At 35.8% G+C, this 19,896-nt stretch overlaps 1 protein-coding gene across 1 annotated transcript; it reads right to left on the reverse strand.

The window, feature by feature from the left end:
- Nucleotides 1-5,476: 5,476 nt before the first annotated feature.
- On the reverse strand, nt 5,477-18,573 carry LOC110457108. The gene is made up of 2 exons (XM_021508211.1): nt 18,480-18,573; nt 5,477-13,689 (listed from the first exon to the last, which is right to left on the reverse strand). The coding sequence occupies exon 2, from the start codon at nt 13,582-13,584 to the stop codon at nt 11,350-11,352; it is 2,235 nt and encodes a 744-aa protein (XP_021363886.1). The 5' UTR covers nt 13,585-13,689; nt 18,480-18,573; the 3' UTR covers nt 5,477-11,349.
- Between the last annotated feature and the right edge of the window lie 1,323 nt (nt 18,574-19,896).

The following is a 19,896-nucleotide window of genomic DNA, read 5'->3' on the forward strand; positions in this document are numbered from 1 at the left end:
TAGCTAAGAGTGCAGCTCAATTGCAGTCATATGGAATCAGCAGTATATACATTCATATATTTTTACATTTGCGCTGCAATCCGCTATATGAACAATACCAGCAGAAATGAAACTCTCGTGACGTAACACGTGGTTTACTTACGACGTCATAGATTATCCTTTTTTCAATCAGAGTCTTGTCGCTTCGCTTCGGATAACACGGAGAATGACCCTGTGTCAAACGCTCAAATGATTACGTTTAATTATTGGCGGCAATTTTAGTTATAAAGAGCTGTTCCGCCAATGTCGTTTCAAGGAAGCATTAAATAAATAAATAATTTAAGAACAAATAGATAAAGTTAAACAATTGTTCTATAGTAAAAATGTAAATATATGGATTGAACGGTGTTTTTCTTATTTCATGCCAGTATGAAAATCAAAAACCGCCATTCAATCCCTATATTTAAACACTTTTTTGCCCCTTTTTTTCATTTTCCAGTAACTATCGATCTATATTTTCATTACTTAGATTTCTCACTGTTGAAGCATTAAGATATTTTGTCAACTTTGGGATGTTATTTCAATAATAGGGGGCAGTATCATCTCTTTTGCGATATTCTTTATAGGATGTAATTTATTTCAATTCCAAATTCAACAAATTATACTGATTTCGTATTTGTCAAAGGTCTTACAAAGTTTATCTTACAAATATTATATATAGGCTGTTATAGAAGTCCCAATCAAGAGTGTAGGGGACACAACTCCAATTTAATTATTAAAATCTATTCAATTATGGTCTATACATTTATTTATTCACGGATATGAGTCATCTTTTTGTTGATAACCAAACATAAAATACATGTGATAGACCATTATATCAACGAGGAAATTGTATGATGCTCGTTCACTGATTTACGTAGTTTTTTCTATGGTCATGCTAAAATTATCATTTATATATACATTATAAAATCAACGATACGTAACAATTAAACAGCAGTATAAGGAACATAGAGCAATCACATGTACATCACACCAACAAAGCACTATCAGATCAAGATATAATACATCTGGTATACATTGTATTAGATGACGCACATGTTACCTACATCTTCATAGGCTGGATCAAAATCACGTGGAGGTTGACGATTTTTGATAATGACTAGGTCTTAGAAATTTTAGAAGTAGCAGGTCAATGTACATGCAACGTCACAATACTTTCTGCAAAATGCTGGATTTTCCTTTTGACCATTTTCATATGTTTTATCAACTTCAATGATTTAAACATCATTTAGCATCATAATTATTATAACAATTGAAAAGTTTTATTTCGGTACATTTTTGGAAGTATGGACATGAACTAGTGATATCTCTTTCTCAGGTTAATATAACCGCATATTCACTTCAAGAAAAGTCCATAATTGATAAATGGCATCGTAAACGATATACCACATCAGTTATATATATATACATGAACATGATTTGAACTTGATACCAATACAGACAAACAGGAACACTGCAAACATGCAAATATAAAAAGGAAAACTCCGAAAGTTAACTGTTTCTTACACCATATTTATACATATATTATATACATATACTACAACTATATCATGACCTCTACTCAAGTCAATGATATAATTAAAACACCCCATTCACAAAAACAAATCAACATATCTTAAGTGCAGCGTTACTTTACAGATAACATTACTGAGTATATAATTAGGTAATTTATATCAGGCACGGTATTGAATATAATATGTATATATATAGAAAATAGTTAAATGCAATATGATTGGTTATGATTTCTCCCATTATTGATGTATTTTCCCAATTAGCATTGGATAAAACAATGACTACAATGTAATCTTTATCAAATTACATCTATTCACACACCATAAATAACAATGATAACTGCATCTATACCATTGTATACATATATCATCCAAGTAATACGAATATATTATTATATATTATGCGATACTATTTTCAAGCACCTGTTGCTGTGTACAAAACTGATAAAATAATATTTATTCATAGCTGTGTATGACGGAAAAGGTTACTTTTATTCCTGACTGTTTGTGATATCGTTACGCACATGTATTTGTATAATCCATATATCTATCCCTACAAGTGTATACCTGCTTTGCTACGTTTGGTTTGGTTTTATTTTGTTTAACGTCCTATTAACAGTTAAGGTCATTTAAGGACGTGCCTCCATGTGTGTTGTGTATACGTGAATGTGTGTGTGTGCGTGTCGGAGACATGGTATTTTGGTGTACTTGCCTCCTTGTGATGGACTTGCCTCCTTCTGATGGCAACTTTAAAGTGCTATCTCACTGAAATACCATGCCGAAGGAAGGCACCCAGCACAGCACTCCGCACGGTTACACGATACTGACAACGGGTGAACCAGTTGTTGCGACTACCAAAACTACTGAACTTTAAGCAGGGTATAACGATTATCATTTTGAAGTAATTTGGTATGTCACAGCCTGGGGACAGAGCCTATTGCTTTCTTTACCTGGGCGAACGCTCAATAGTAAAGCCAGTATTGAGGTATTGCTACGTAATTACCAACACAGAAAGTATCAAAATTATAATTGCCAGCAGGTCTAAATGCATAAAAACAAAACATCAATCACTGTCCTACGTCAATTAAGGGCATTTTAGATAACAGTATAAAATTGATTTTAAATTTGTTTACCACTGTACGTCTGTTGTACGTCATTGTGTGCTTTTCGTTTTTGACGCTTAAACACTAATGTCAAAGGCAAGGTATTGCCAAGTTAGAGCATTATGAAAAGAAAGTTGCAATAAGATTGGAGGGCACAAACATCAGTTGAGCAGGGGGTTCATATTTTAGTCAGTCCGTGTAATATACAGGTACATTTTTGCGCAATCTCCAACCTGTTAGATTGAATTTCTTTTGAAATGTGAACGATCTTTCGCAAACACTGCAGATGCCAACCACAAAACAGCATATAAACCACAGATTTCGACTGCATACGAAAAAGGTTTTGTTTTTCATGGAAACAAAGACCAAACATTTCATCATACCTGATTTTCAATAATAAATAATGCATCAGACAAAAATAGTGTTTTAAGTTTATTTGAAAATTCCGTTATAGCAATCCTGTAGTACAGACAAACTATTTGTAAAGTTTGAATTAATTAACACGTTCACGAAGCATTTCTGGTAAACAAGGATCTCACAAACAAACACAAATGACTACGAGTTATCTACACTTGTTAACAACTGAAAAAAACAAATGATAAACAGGAACGTGGCAAGATGGTTGGCACAGGATGACTACCTGTTACAGGTCGTTAAATAATAAAACAAGAGGCCCAATGGGCCTGCATCGCTCACCTGGTATCAATCTCACACTTGTAATCTTAAAAGTGGACTAAAATACAGCTACAGGCAGAATATCAGTGTTTGATTCATAAGAACCTATTATAAGATTCAAACATATGACACCTGTGACCTTAAATGTCGAACAAGGACATTAGGTTGAAAGTTGGTCAGGGTCATTCATTTGACGAACTTGGTAGCCCTTCATCCTAGCATGCTACAGGCCCAATATCAGTACCCTGAGTTTTTGGTTATTGAGAAGAAGTAGTTTGAATATTTTACGACATTTTACCCCGGTGACCTTGAAAGTCGGTCAACATCATTCTCATTTGCAAACTTTGTTTCGCTAATTCCAAGGAAGCCACCAGCCAAATATGATGTCACAAGGCGTTTGGGTATTTCAGAAGAAGTCGTTTGAAAGTTTTGACATATTTGACGCCTGTGACCTTGACAGAAGGTCAAGGCCATTTTTATTCGCAAAATTTTGTTCGGCTTAAAACTTTGTTCGGTTTATTCCATGGAAGCTATGTACCAATTGTCATGTCTCTAAACCATTCGGTATTTCAGAAGTAGTTGTTTGAAGTTTTTTTTACATATTTGACCCATGTGACCTTGAAAGCAGGTCAAGGTCATTCATATGAACAAACTTGGTACCCCTTTATCCCAGCATGCTATTGGCCATATATCTTCACCCTATGTCTGTTCGTTATTGAGAAAAAGTTGTTTAAAGATTTTAACACATTTGACCCAAGTGACCTTGAAAGTCGGTCAATGTCATTTTTATTCGCAAACTTTGTTTGGCTAATTCCAAGGAAGCCACCAGTTAAATACAATGTCACTAGGCATTTCAGTATTTCAGAAAAAGTTGTTTGAAGGTTTTTACATATTTTACCCGGTTACCTTGAAAGTAGGTCAAATTCTGTTTTTTTCGCAAACTTTGTCGGGCTCCATATAAGGAAGCTACCAGCCAAATGTCATGAGTCTATGCCTTCTGGTTCTTCAGAAAAAGTCGTTTAAAGGAAAGTTGACGGACGCCGGACGGACGACGGACGCCGCGCCATGGCATAAGCTCAGTTGCCCTTCGGGCAGGTGAGCTAAAAATGATAAGTCCTTATAGCTAAAATGTTCACGCTATATATTTCTGAACTGTTTGAAAATGTTTTCCCTCATATCAAAAGAAGGTCATTGCGACATAGATTTAAGTATTTATTTGCATAGTTACAAATTTGTTTGAATATTTAAACAATTTATCAATCATTCTTCGAAACAAAACGAAAAACGGAAATTAAATATAGTTACGTAACTCAATTATTTGCATTAATGAAATGCAGATGAAAAATCAATTTTTCAATTTTTCAAATTAAGCTTCGTACAGTACCAGTGTATAGCATTCAGACACTTGAATTAGGCATTGTATTTTACAAAGCAAAGAAATATTAGCATGGGGTAGTCGTAAATATCGCGTTCTATTGTATAGTTTTGAAGCTACATCTTCACAATACCTTGTTTTTTTAAATATCGCGTTATATTGTATAGGTATGAGGCTACATCTTCACAATACCTTGGTTTTTTAGAATATCGCGTTCTATGGTGTAGTTAAAAGAATACTTAACGAAACAATACCTTATTTTTTTGAATTTCAACACAAGCATTTACGACTATATATACTTATTTTTAGTTACTTTGATGCTAAATCACAAATGTCATTCACAATAGCTAAGAGTGCAGCTCAATTGCAGTCATATGGAATCAGCAGTATATACATTCATATATTTTTACATTTGCGCTGCAATCCGCTATATGAACAATACCAGCAGAAATGAAACTCTCGTGACGTAACACGTGGTTTACTTACGACGTCATAGATTATCCTTTTTTCAATCAGAGTCTTGTCGCTTCGCTTCGGATAACACGGAGAATGACCCTGTGTCAAACGCTCAAATGATTACGTTTAATTATTGGCGGCAATTTTAGTTATAAAGAGCTGTTCCGCCAATGTCGTTTCAAGGAAGCATTAAATAAATAAATAATTTAAGAACAAATAGATAAAGTTAAACAATTGTTCTATAGTAAAAATGTAAATATATGGATTGAACGGTGTTTTTCTTATTTCATGCCAGTATGAAAATCAAAAACCGCCATTCAATCCCTATATTTAAACACTTTTTTGCCCCTTTTTTTCATTTTCCAGTAACTATCGATCTATATTTTCATTACTTAGATTTCTCACTGTTGAAGCATTAAGATATTTTGTCAACTTTGGGATGTTATTTCAATAATAGGGGGCAGTATCATCTCTTTTGCGATATTCTTTATAGGATGTAATTTATTTCAATTCCAAATTCAACAAATTATACTGATTTCGTATTTGTCAAAGGTCTTACAAAGTTTATCTTACAAATATTATATATAGGCTGTTATAGAAGTCCCAATCAAGAGTGTAGGGGACACAACTCCAATTTAATTATTAAAATCTATTCAATTATGGTCTATACATTTATTTATTCACGGATATGAGTCATCTTTTTGTTGATAACCAAACATAAAATACATGTGATAGACCATTATATCAACGAGGAAATTGTATGATGCTCGTTCACTGATTTACGTAGTTTTTTCTATGGTCATGCTAAAATTATCATTTATATATACATTATAAAATCAACGATACGTAACAATTAAACAGCAGTATAAGGAACATAGAGCAATCACATGTACATCACACCAACAAAGCACTATCAGATCAAGATATAATACATCTGGTATACATTGTATTAGATGACGCACATGTTACCTACATCTTCATAGGCTGGATCAAAATCACGTGGAGGTTGACGATTTTTGATAATGACTAGGTCTTAGAAATTTTAGAAGTAGCAGGTCAATGTACATGCAACGTCACAATACTTTCTGCAAAATGCTGGATTTTCCTTTTGACCATTTTCATATGTTTTATCAACTTCAATGATTTAAACATCATTTAGCATCATAATTATTATAACAATTGAAAAGTTTTATTTCGGTACATTTTTGGAAGTATGGACATGAACTAGTGATATCTCTTTCTCAGGTTAATATAACCGCATATTCACTTCAAGAAAAGTCCATAATTGATAAATGGCATCGTAAACGATATACCACATCAGTTATATATATATACATGAACATGATTTGAACTTGATACCAATACAGACAAACAGGAACACTGCAAACATGCAAATATAAAAAGGAAAACTCCGAAAGTTAACTGTTTCTTACACCATATTTATACATATATTATATACATATACTACAACTATATCATGACCTCTACTCAAGTCAATGATATAATTAAAACACCCCATTCACAAAAACAAATCAACATATCTTAAGTGCAGCGTTACTTTACAGATAACATTACTGAGTATATAATTAGGTAATTTATATCAGGCACGGTATTGAATATAATATGTATATATATAGAAAATAGTTAAATGCAATATGATTGGTTATGATTTCTCCCATTATTGATGTATTTTCCCAATTAGCATTGGATAAAACAATGACTACAATGTAATCTTTATCAAATTACATCTATTCACACACCATAAATAACAATGATAACTGCATCTATACCATTGTATACATATATCATCCAAGTAATACGAATATATTATTATATATTATGCGATACTATTTTCAAGCACCTGTTGCTGTGTACAAAACTGATAAAATAATATTTATTCATAGCTGTGTATGACGGAAAAGGTTACTTTTATTCCTGACTGTTTGTGATATCGTTACGCACATGTATTTGTATAATCCATATATCTATCCCTACAAGTGTATACCTGCTTTGCTACGTTTGGTTTGGTTTTATTTTGTTTAACGTCCTATTAACAGTTAAGGTCATTTAAGGACGTGCCTCCATGTGTGTTGTGTATACGTGAATGTGTGTGTGTGCGTGTCGGAGACATGGTATTTTGGTGTACTTGCCTCCTTGTGATGGACTTGCCTCCTTCTGATGGCAACTTTAAAGTGCTATCTCACTGAAATACCATGCCGAAGGCACCCAGCACAGCACTCCGCACGGTTACACGATACTGACAACGGGTGAACCAGTTGTTGCGACTACCAAAACTACTGAACTTTAAGCAGGGTATAACGATTATCATTTTGAAGTAATTTGGTATGTCACAGCCTGGGGACAGAGCCTATTGCTTTCTTTACCTGGGCGAACGCTCAATAGTAAAGCCAGTATTGAGGTATTGCTACGTAATTACCAACACAGAAAGTATCAAAATTATAATTGCCAGCAGGTCTAAATGCATAAAAACAAAACATCAATCACTGTCGTACGTCAATTAAGGGCATTTTAGATAACAGTATAAAATTGATTTTAAATTTGTTTACCACTGTACGTCTTTAACATAAATACGAAACTACAATAAGCACCATGTACAAAAAACTAAACAAATGTAAACATACATATAGACAAAATAATAGTATCGATAAACGCTTTAACAGCGTGAAACAAGTGTAAGCAATGTAAATGAACACTAAAAGAAAACAGTGACTGTGAAAAGTGTCCCACATCAAAATTTAAGAATAAAATTTCAATAAAACTTGCCATAAAATGCAAATTACATAATGTATAAAAGTCGTTTGAGAAGGTTATCATTTAAAGTGAAATTTGTGTTTTACCCTACAAAATATAAGAATTCGTATGTGCTCCAGATATACAAAGTTTAAAAAGTATTATAAACACTACACCCCCACCCCCACCCCCGAGGAAAACCTTTAAAACGATTAAAATAAAACAATGTTTTTTATAGAATATAGATTTTGTAGGAGAAGTGCCGCGGGAATATCACAAAAACACAGTTGAATTATGCCGAGCTCGAGGCTGTCACAAGTTCAGAAGCACATGATGTAATGCTGTTACATACAAAATCGATTCCTTACTCTTAGACTAAGAACTTAAAGGTGTTGTCACGTTATCCCCATTTAGATTACACAGTTGGAAAATTTACTTTATACAGGTCTCCAAATCAAAATCCTCAAAATAATGCACTTTGACCATAACAAATGAATTTTGATCACAGACACATGCAAAGTCGCAATACTCTACGACGTCATACTGTACTAGAGAATCTGCAATTTCAATCAACTGGTTTGTGATAGGCTTTCTAAATATACTGTTACTATTAGTCGTAGGAGGAAACTAAACACTTAACTGGCAATGATTGTTATCACGATGTTCTTACTGCTATATGTTTACAGTTATAACATGTTTTAACATTCTAACAAGTGATCTAACAAGTGCTCTTAGAGGGATCGTGGTACCGACCATCGTACCATCTTCATATGTTCTATGTAGGGATTTATCGTTCTCTTCTTTCCTTTTATCTGCTGGATTGCGTCATGTCAACATGAAATGAACCTTGTTTCTTTCCAATCAGTGCCAACATTCGTATTGCGTTACTAAGAGCCAAATGTAACCTTCATGTGAAATGTGAGACAGATCCCTGAAATGTTTCCTGACAAATATCGTTTACAACAATTGTTTAGGACGGATTGACAGAATGACGGGCGATGGACCACATAGGAAGTGGGATGGTGAGCTAAAAATAAAGAATAATATCGTGTTGTTTAAATATGATATCACGATATTAACATATATCCCGCCTACTCTAAACAAAGGGAGAAAGACAGACAATGCATACTGGCTGTGCGTTATATTAAAAAACGTACATAAACAATTGTATATGAACATGGTTGTGTAGCTATAAATACAACAAATGTGCGAAAACGTTATACATAGGTATAAATACAGATACTGTCGTGTACATCTATGATTTGAGGTCACTACAGATAACGACGTCAGATTATTGAAATTATGCTTACTATTTCAAAACATTTCAAGGTTAAAGTTAACAACAAAACATTTAAAGCATCATGAATACTTAAACAATATAATAGGTGAAGAAGAAATCTGAGCAATCAGTGATTTTGGGACACAGATATACGAGTCCTTGTATTCATGAAATCGCTCTCATACTCGAGCATGGATGCTGTCCTCAAACCAAATTTCCTGTAACTCGCCTAAATCATGTCAAACGACCAAAAAGACAAATGGATATATTGAAAACGGTATGTGTCTTTAAATTTTACTGAAGATTACTCGTATCCAGAACATGAAATTAGGCTCGGGCACAAAATTCATGTTTCAGCACGAGAACAGTTTCATGAAATTCGATCCAAAGACTGATGCTTTTCCTATGAGACTCATCCATATTTTCAGAACCCACTATATCTCCTAGTAAAGGACAAATCAACATTTTGAATATGATGTTCAGCACTTGTTTAAAAGAAATCAAATCTATAAAAAAAAAAAACAGAGCAATGCTTGAGCAATGTTTGACATAACGCCCCAAATAATTGGGAATAAAAGTATATAGCACATTTATATAAAAAGCACTGGAAAACATTCTGTATTACACAAATCTTCCTAGTCTCTGGCTGACCACAAAGAGTAAACCGTTTGAAAGCAAAACATTTCTATAGAAATATGTTATTGTAAAATTTCAATTTTCTAGTTACATTTAATAAGGTATACCGGTACCCCTTCTGATCAGATTAAAATCCTAACAGTTCAACAAAAAACAAAAAGAATTTAGACAAAAACTCCAACAATGTAAAAAAAAATCCATTCTCCTAAAATATAAAGACGGATGGCGGCTGTGTCGTAATCGTGTAAAATGACTAACTAAAAAATGACCACTCGTGAAAATGTTTGTTGAAAACGATATTGTCTGGAAAATGGCCTCTGTTCGCAGGATTTTCATGCATATGCACAACAATGTCAAATACAAAAATTAAAATGATCTCTTAAATAAAAAGAAACAATACAAACTTTTGCTCAAAAACAAAGTCAAGACTATTACTTATCGAACCTACAAGAGGCCTATATGCCTTAATAGCTCCTCTGCACATTACTTATAAGATCTTGTACTCTTGTATCTTGTAGAAGAGCAAAAACGGAGAGAAAAAAATCGATAATGTGGGAGGAAACTTGGGTACCTGGAGAAAACCCACGTGGTCGGGCAGGTGACTCCATACATTTTCATGTTAAATCGGGGAATCGAACTCGGCCGACTTAGTGAAAGGTGAGTGCTTTATCCATCGGGACCCCCGAGTACACTTTATAGTATAAGCCTCCAAAAATGTATTTGTCAAAATCATATTTCTAACATAACGTCCCCTCCCTATGTTCTGTTCCCACCTATCCCCTTTTAACCCCTGGGCGAAATAAACACTGGGCGAAAACTGATTTCATTGGCGAAGGCTTGCCTAGGCGAAAATTCCCTGGTAAACAGTTGTCTCCTTAGTCATGGGAATCGAGTTAAGTTATGATACCCGCTACCATAGATGAGTGCTCACCATGTTGTATATAGATTTATATATCTCAATTCTCAGAACCTTCCTTATGTTATCCACCGTTTGAATATATTTGTTGTAGAGAACTTCCCAGTTTGTCCCTTTTCAGAAAGGTATCAAAGAACACTCTCCTTGTTGTTACGCCTGTTTACGTATTTGGTGTCGAAGAACCGTCACGTAAACTCCACTATTACATCATCTGAAATAACAGAAGCTCCATGAAGTTGTCAACGGTGAGATGACACGGGTCAAAAACCCCATAATGTCCATTAATGTGTTGTATACCATTGTCAATTGTTATATTCATTTAGTATTGCAATATATTACGTTGCTGTCTTGTTACATGTACACTTTTGTATCTGTTACATGAAGAACCTTCCCAGTGTGGTCCACCATTAAGATATCTTTTATACTGCACTGAATAATTCCGAGTTTAGTGTATTTATGTTGTTCTTTCTGTCCTCTATATGTACATAATTTTACGTCATTAGCTATTTCAAGACTTTTCACTATTTACTAGATGTAGTCATTGCAATTTGTCCATTGCAGGCTATGTTGATGTTATACTTGTAGCACACGTCCAAGGTTGTCCACCGTTACATGTATTTGATTTCGTAGAACTTGATTGTCCCATTGTTGTGAGCTACAGCCAGAATCCTTTGGTCCATACTTATACTGATGGAATACTTTATCTCTGTGTAACCCAGCCGTTCCAAACTGATATCCCCACTCAAACATTTGCGTATGTAACCTGAATGTGATGTTATATACACGTCCCCACATGAAGCATCAAGTACGAGAAAACTTTTCAGCAGGGGAAGTATTGCGATTCCTTGCGGTTCCTTCAGTGAATGAAACTCATAACGTCGCAAAACCTCAGGGGCTTTTCTGGTGTTTTCAATGTCGTAAACCATGGCTTCATGGTTACGAATATCACAAAATGCCAAGAATTTCGACCCTGTTATCGCCAAACACCTAGGAACCGCAAGAGAGTTCTTCAGGTTGATGTATTTTATAACTTGTCCTTGCATGTTTAAAATATCAATCCTTGCTGCTGAGAATGGTGGCCCCCTTCCACAAATTAGTCTTTCACTAGTTTTACAATACCCGATACTCAAATACTTTCCACTTTTCATTGTCCTTTGTAGAGTAGCTGGCGGGCCACTTGGACTGTGAGAAAAATTTACGAAGAGTAGCTTTCCTTCATTCGGAAAGGTCACCACACACAATGTTTCCGTCACACCGGCGACATCCCACGGTACCATTCTCTCGAACATGTACTGAGCGACCATGTTCATAGAATCATGCATCACACGTCTAACACAACAGTGTGTTTGGTCGACGACGACGAAGAATTCTCCGAGCATGGCTATACCCACTAAGGAAGGAACACGATTGTTTCCCATTATTTTTGTATCCATTTCTGATCTAAATTTTAACATGGTAATAACTCTTGCATTCGGGGGAATAGGAGCCAAGGAGCACGGAGGCAGTGCATAGTGGAAGTCAGATGGATGAGAGGAAGCAGCCATGGACACAGGAGGTGCAGACGGTTGTAAAGGGGGAACCTGAGTATAAGGCGTGGGGTAAGGCCTAGGACTTGCAGAAGGCGTGTACGGATCATTGAAGGTCGGTACTAGTGGGTTGGATGCCGATTCTTTGCGTCGCACAATGGATGTTTTGAATGGACGTCGTCTTTGTATGAAGGACTGACGGACTACACTTCCGTATGTTGGTAGTGATTCGTCATCATCAGGTGGAGACGGTTCTTCTTGAGCATGTTGTCCGATTAGTGAAGACCCAGATGCCTGCTGATCAAACCCACCTTCCTGTTCAAATGTTACAGCAGATGCATCACTATGACAACTGTCAATCACTTCGATTCTCACGATATCTGTGTTGGTTAGTTTGTCCTCCAACTCTGTGTTGATAATGAATCTTACATTGTAGTCGGTGTCGACGTCTGATTGTAGTTGTGACAGCATCTTTTTAAAACCTTCACAATCTTTTCGTAAGTGATTTATTATCACCAAGTTTTCCGCTGCATTTGTAGAGGTTCGTTCTTGTACAACATGTGCAAGTCTCTGTCTCGATTCTACTGAGGTCACCATCTTTGAGCAAACACCTATGTCGTTCTCCAAGTGTGCTTTCTCCTTCTCTTCCAGTTTCATTGTTTTTTCTAGTACTTCCCGTTCTTGCTCCTCCAGATATTTCACAACCTTTTCTTTCAGATCTGAATAATATAACTTGATTGTTTCAACACGCTCTGGGGAGTTGTGGAATATGTTCCCTAGTTTTGAATTTAGATCAGTGTGAACAGTTTCTGCTTCAGACAGGAAATCTGTTAAATCTGCAGTGACTTTTCGGATGTCGTTATATGCTTCCATACGCATTCTCTTGTCTATTTGGCGCAGGTGACAGTGTGGATGCATCTCCCGTTTACATTGTGTGCACACAAGCAGGTTACAATCTGGACAAAAGTAACCGCACAGACTGTCAGTATGAATGGTGCATGGTACTCTGTTGATTCCATCTGCATTATATATTGGCTGCGGTTTCTCGCCGTCTTTGAAAAATAGGCGGACATCCCTCATCAGAGAATCCTCCTCCAGTATCAGTAATGTATCCTGGGTAATTACTGTTTCCTGTTCCTCTGGCAAATGCTTATAGTGACACACTGGACACGGAAACGAAGCTTTGCCAAAGTAGTCAGTGATGTAGACTACCAGACATTCGTGGCAGAAGACATGTTGACATTTGAGCTTCTTTGGGTATGTAATAGGTTCCTGACATATCCCACACTGGTAAAATGTCTGCAGGACCTCCTCCATGTCGTGTAAATTAGGTTACGAATAAGAATTTATCTCAGCAGTTGTATGCTTCATGTTTTCATTGGTATGGGATCGACATCGAAACAAAGCATGGCTTCATTACATCTGCAAAACAGAAAAAAAATACATTAAGTTTTATGGTGACGCACTTTGTGCTTGCCAAGTTGTACTTTGTTAAGTTTTATCAGACGGTCATCATACTGAAATAGCCAGCATTGAGACCTACCTTAGGAAGTCCAAAAAGTGGTTACTCAACCCAGGTGCTTTCTTTATATAGGCTTAGTTCACAATGAAAACACTTCTACGGGGCATATGAAAGTGATCTTTTAGTGGAGGTTGTCACATGAGCAGATTCGAGTGTTTACCCAATATTCCGTATTACTGGAGCTAGTTTACAAAGGCTTCTAAAATTACACCAGTCATTGCGTCATGTACGCAACTACAGGTCAAGTACAAGTGGAACACCTTATATTTAGATATAAAACAGATTGGTATTGTATTTGCAAACCATGCGTCTCCTAGTATACATGTTTGCTGATACTCTTCCGGAACAAAAAGGCCAATCAGATTTTAATTAACAAGTTCATGTATGTTATAATTCGAGAACAATTTGATCACCTCAGTTTTCTTATTGGCCAGATTAAGTAAAAATGAACAGCACTTTGTTTGGAATAAATAAAACAGGAGGATATCGAAGTGTCAAAACTATAATTCGAATTCAAAATCGATAAAACTAGGGCAAAGCTCGACCAAAGGAAGGATTTACATGGACACTCTTGAAAATGTGCATGCAGAAAAAGACCAGGTGTTTTGGAAGGAAAAGCGTCTTAATAGATCTCAGATATGGTGCAGTTGAAAACAAGTAAAAAAATGTCTCGGCCAATCAGAGGATACGATAGCTGTATTTATTATGAAAAATACTAAAATAACCAGCACTTGATCAAGACCATGAGAGTGTTATTCATGTCGAAGTGTGCTTAGATGGCTAGATCTGACCAGATGGAAGTTGGTAAGTCACAAATACCGCAGATAACAGGTGACCATCGTTTAGTGGACTTTGGTACCGGTTCCCTAACATGATAACGACCATATTTCATTACTTTGTTACTTTCACTTTTAAGCATTATTAGAACAAGTGGTTTTAAGAATTTATAACACATTTGACCCCTGTGATATTTTAACAAAATGCATAGCTAGTCAATCACGGCAACCCATTCTGTAAGGCAAAATATCATAGCTATAGACTATTGGTTATTCTGCTGAAGTTGGTTAAAGGCTTTAACACATTTGACCTCATTAACCTTGAGGGTCAAGGCCGTGCTCATGAAAATACCTTGAGAGCCCTCAAACCAGGACATCACAGGAAAATAATCCTGATGCTTGTCCGTTTGGTTTTCAAGGGTCATGTAAGGTTTTAACACATTTGACCCCAGTAACCTGAAAGTGGGTCAAGTTCATTCAACAAATTTGACATCAGCCTTTCATTACAAGCCAAATATCATTAACTTTGGCCATTTAAATATTTTGACAAAATGACCCCTGCGACATGGAAGATGGGTCAATGTTATTCGTTTGAACCAAATTGAGCGTCCCCAGCAAGCTACAGGCCATGTCTGCCTTATGAATTTAAATAGGAAGTTATTTAAAGTAAAGGATGAAGCCAACTGAAAAATGGACCAATTTGAATAAACTTATCAGTAGGGTTGGACATAGAAAGGAATACATTAATCAGGAATTTTGATAATGCAGAATCTGTTTGTACAATGTGAGAATGAGAATAGGGGTCAATGTGTTAGTCACGGATGAAGAATAAAGCAAAATGTATCTAATAAATACCTTTAGGTCCAACATAAGTCTGTAACATACAGAGGAGATGGCTTTTTTTTGCACACTACAGCGGTACAACCTGAATCGCACCAGTCCGGAGGATTCAGTCACATCTTCAGCTTAGACTCTTTATTATTTTCATCATCTAATGATCATATTATGAAATGATGAATCAAAATACGACAGTAATTTTCAAATGAGGTCTTATTTGAATATCTTTCACTCGACTACCCCTGATAGACATGCGCCTCAGCCCTATTGGTGGTTAGCCCCTTCTTTTTTAACCCTTTTTATAATATATGGGTCATTTTATGAAATGTTGTTGATAAATACAAGAGTAAGTTAAGATGGCTTTTGAAGGTTTGCACTGTGTGACCTATAATTGCCCCACCCCTCAGAGGTCATGATCATCTTCTTGTTGATTACCACTTAGTTTCATTCAAATCTGACTGACAGTTTTAGAGAAGTTGAATATGACTGTTTATGCATACATAAAACAACAGGCAGTAGACCATCACAAGTAAATCATGTCACCTGAGTGACTCAGTGGACTAAATCTAAAAAAAAAAAAATCTTTTCACTTAAATATATATACAGAAAAAAATGCAAAACAAGAGGCCCGATGGGCCCGCATCGCTAACCTGGTATTATTCACTACACTTGTAATCTTAAAAGTGGACTAAAATACAGCTACAGGCAGAATATCAGTGTTTGATTAATAAGAACCTATTAAAAAATTTAAACATATGACGCCTGTGACCTTGATTGTCAAACAGGGACATTAGGTTGAAAATGGGTCAAGGTCATTCTTTTGAACAAACTTGGTAGTCCTTCATCCCAGCATGCTACAGGCCCAATTTTAGTACCCTGTTCCTTTTGGTTATTTAGAAGAAGTTGTTTGAAGATTTTAAAACATGTGACCCATGTGACCTTGAAAGTGGGTCAACGTCATTTATTTAAACAAACTTGTTAGCCCTTCATCCCAGCATGCTACAGTCCCAATAGCAGTACCCTGGGCCTTTTGGTTATGTAGAAGTTGTTTGAAGATTTTAAAACATTTGACCCATGTGACCTTGAAAGTGGGTCAAGGTCACCCACTTTCAAGATCACTGGGGTCAAATGAATATGGGTGAAGGTCATTCATTTGAACAAACTTGGTAGCCCTTCATCTCAGCATGCTACTGGCCAAATATCATCACCCTGACCTGTGCATTTTGGTTATTCAGAAGTTGTTTTTAACATATTTAACCCCTGTGATCTTGAATATGGATTAAGGTCATTCATTTGAACAAACTTTGTAGCCCTTCATCCTAGTTTGCTTCTGGCCAAATATCATCACCCTGGGCATTTTGGTTATTCAGAAGAAGTTGTTTAAAGGTTTTTTTTATGACAATTGACCCCTGTGACCTTGAATATAATCGAAGGTCTTTCATTTGAACAAACTTTGTAGCCCTTCACCCCAGCATGCTACAGTCCCAATAGCAGTACCCTGGGCCTTTTGGTTATGTAGAAGAAGTTGTTTGAATATTTTAAAACATTTGACCCATGTGACCTTGAAAGTGGGTCAAGGTCACCCACTTTCAAGATCACTGGGGTCAAATGAATATGAGTGAAGGTCATTCATTTGAACAAACTTGGTAGCCCTTCATCTCAGCATGCTACTGGCCAAATATCATCACCCTGACCTATGCATTTTGGTTATTCATAAGTTGTTTTTAACATATTTGACCCCTGTGACCTTGAATATGGGTGGAGGTCATGTATTTGAACATTTTTGTAGCCCTTTATCTCAGCATGCTACTGGCCAAATATCATTTCCCTGGGCATTTTGGTTGTTGAGAAGAAATTGTTTAAAGTTTTTAACATATTTGAGCCCTGTTACCTTGAATATAATTGAAGGTCTTTCATTTGAACAAACTTTGTAGCCCTTCACCCAGGCATGCTACTGGCTAAATATTATTTCCCTGTGCAGTTTGGTTATGGAGAAGAAGATGTTTAAAGTTTTTAACATATTTGACCCCCTGTGACCTTGAAAATTGGTGAAGGTCATTAATGTTAACAAACTTTGTAGCCCTTCATCCTAGTTTGCTTCTGGCCAAATATCATCACCCTGAGCATTTTGGTTATTCAGAAGAAGTTGTTTAAAGTTTTTTTAAGACAATTGACCCCTGTGACCTTGAATATAATTGAAGGTCTTTCATTTGAACAAACTTTGTAGCCCTTCACCCAGGCATGCTACTGGCTAAATATTATTTCCCTGTGCAGTTTGGTTATGGAGAAGAAGATGTTTAAAGTTTTTAACATATTTGACCCCCTGTGACCTTGAAAATTGGTGAAGGTCATTAATGTTAACAAACTTTGTAGCCCTTCATCCTAGTTTGCTTCTGGCCAAATATCATCACCCTAGGCCTTTCGGTTATTAAGAAGAAGTCGTTTAAAGTAAAATATTGACGCCGGACGCCGGACGGACGGACGACGGACGCCGCGCCACGGCATAAGTTCCCTTGGCACTTCGTGCCAGGTGAGCTAATAACATGCCTTTTTGTCTATCGGATATGATTTTGCCGACTGTATCAAAAAAATCTCGACGTGTAAACTACTAACATTGTTTGAGTAATAGGTGGGCATGATTTTATTCATGTGTGCTATTTATAGCTACTCTTACACATCACAAAGGTTACACTGGGAAACAGTTACTGAACTACACTTTATATGTGCGCTCGCTTATAGGCAGTGTCTATTTGCCATTAGCTACTCTAAAACACACTGTAAACAATGGATGTGATTCAATTTGTAATTTTCACAAACATTTAGACATTCGATTTAACATATTTCTGAGCACGATTGTACCTCTTTGTATTTTATTGTATTATGTTGAAATAATATGACGGATGCTTTTGACAAGAGTTGCAGTCGGCAGTAACCGGTCCCCGCCCACATTCACAAGTTCGTTGCTAAATCTGCATTTCTATCTGACTCAGTATGTACACGGACATTTATCATGCAGTGTGTACAGTAAATGAGTATCACAATACATAGTTTATCAAAAAGATGCAATGCACATATACCTTCATCAATTCTATGCTCTTTGTGTATTTGACAATATAGCCATCAGCACAGTACGGTAAATCCCATTAGGTAACAATCCTTAAGGACCTGTCAGCGTACATCCCAGACTGTACTCGTACTTGCCTGTACCGGAAGGACGCGACTGTATTGGTGCGTTCGTTTTGCGTTGTTGTGATTAGTACTAAATAAAATCTGTATCTGTATGGATACGCTGATACATTAATTACTCGATAAACAATGGAATCTTAGTGATAACAAAGCGGCATCATAAACGAGTACTTAAAAAAATCAACACTATTATTTCGCTGAATTTAGATTTAGGATAGTTTTTTTCTACATTAAAAAATATGTTGCATGCACGACGTTATCCGTTTGTACACATCAGCATCTGCTCTTAATATTCGTTTATATTCGTTTATTTTCCCTATGTTGATTTCCGTAAAGCATTTGACACTGCCGTGAAGATGGGTTTATGGGCAAATATAATAAAAAGTAACAATATTATGCTGTTAATCTAATAGAATGGTAATCCATAGATATTATTGTTGACGTTAAGAGTTTACTATTTTTTGGAAGGCTAACGTTATGAAGAATGGGTAGGAATACGTCATCATTCAAGATCTTTTTAAATCGACCAATTGCAGCAGTTCTGTTGACGGATGTCAGTTGTTTGATTAAAAAGTAGAGTTTCTGTCCAGATTCATAAAGAATAATTCCCAAGTATAGTCTGAACAAATATGTGCATGAATTTATAGATCATTGTAATTTTCCTGATAAAAGACACTGAAAAAGTCTCTGTTTTAACCAAACAGGAAAATGATTTTAGGGAACGTATTTCAAGTGACTATGATTTTAGCAAATTTAATAATATTCACGATAAGCAACACAATACATCTCCAGCACACACACAGGCATACACACATAGGGAGATATTAGCCAGGTGGCATAGGACTAGTAGTTAGCGTTAGGCAGCTCCTGCGAATTCCTCAATATTGTATTGATTAATATATATGCTAATTGTATTGACTGTATAAAATTGTATAATATGTACTGTAAAGCGCCTTAGAGTGGCTTATGTTAGCTAGATAAAGATAGGGCGCTATATCAAATATTGTATATTTATTTTATTTTATTTTATAAGTTACAACCGCTGTTATAAAAAATACCTTTATACAGAGATACGATACATTGTATAATGAATCGAATTGTAACAATTAGAAATAGTAGAAGTACTAAACTTTGTCACAAGTGTGGTGTGCTTTACCAAGATCATACAGAACATGTTGTATTAAGATGTGATTTTACGAGTACTTTTAGAGATAAGCTAAAGATGGATATAGCCAATATACACGACCTGACATTTAGTCATTATATAAATTCATTATCTGAAGATGAAATTATGTATCATCTGCTTAG

Source organism: Mizuhopecten yessoensis, unplaced genomic scaffold, assembly GCF_002113885.1.
Source record: "Mizuhopecten yessoensis strain PY_sf001 unplaced genomic scaffold, ASM211388v2 scaffold9023, whole genome shotgun sequence".
NCBI lineage: Eukaryota > Metazoa > Mollusca > Bivalvia > Pectinida > Pectinidae > Mizuhopecten > Mizuhopecten yessoensis.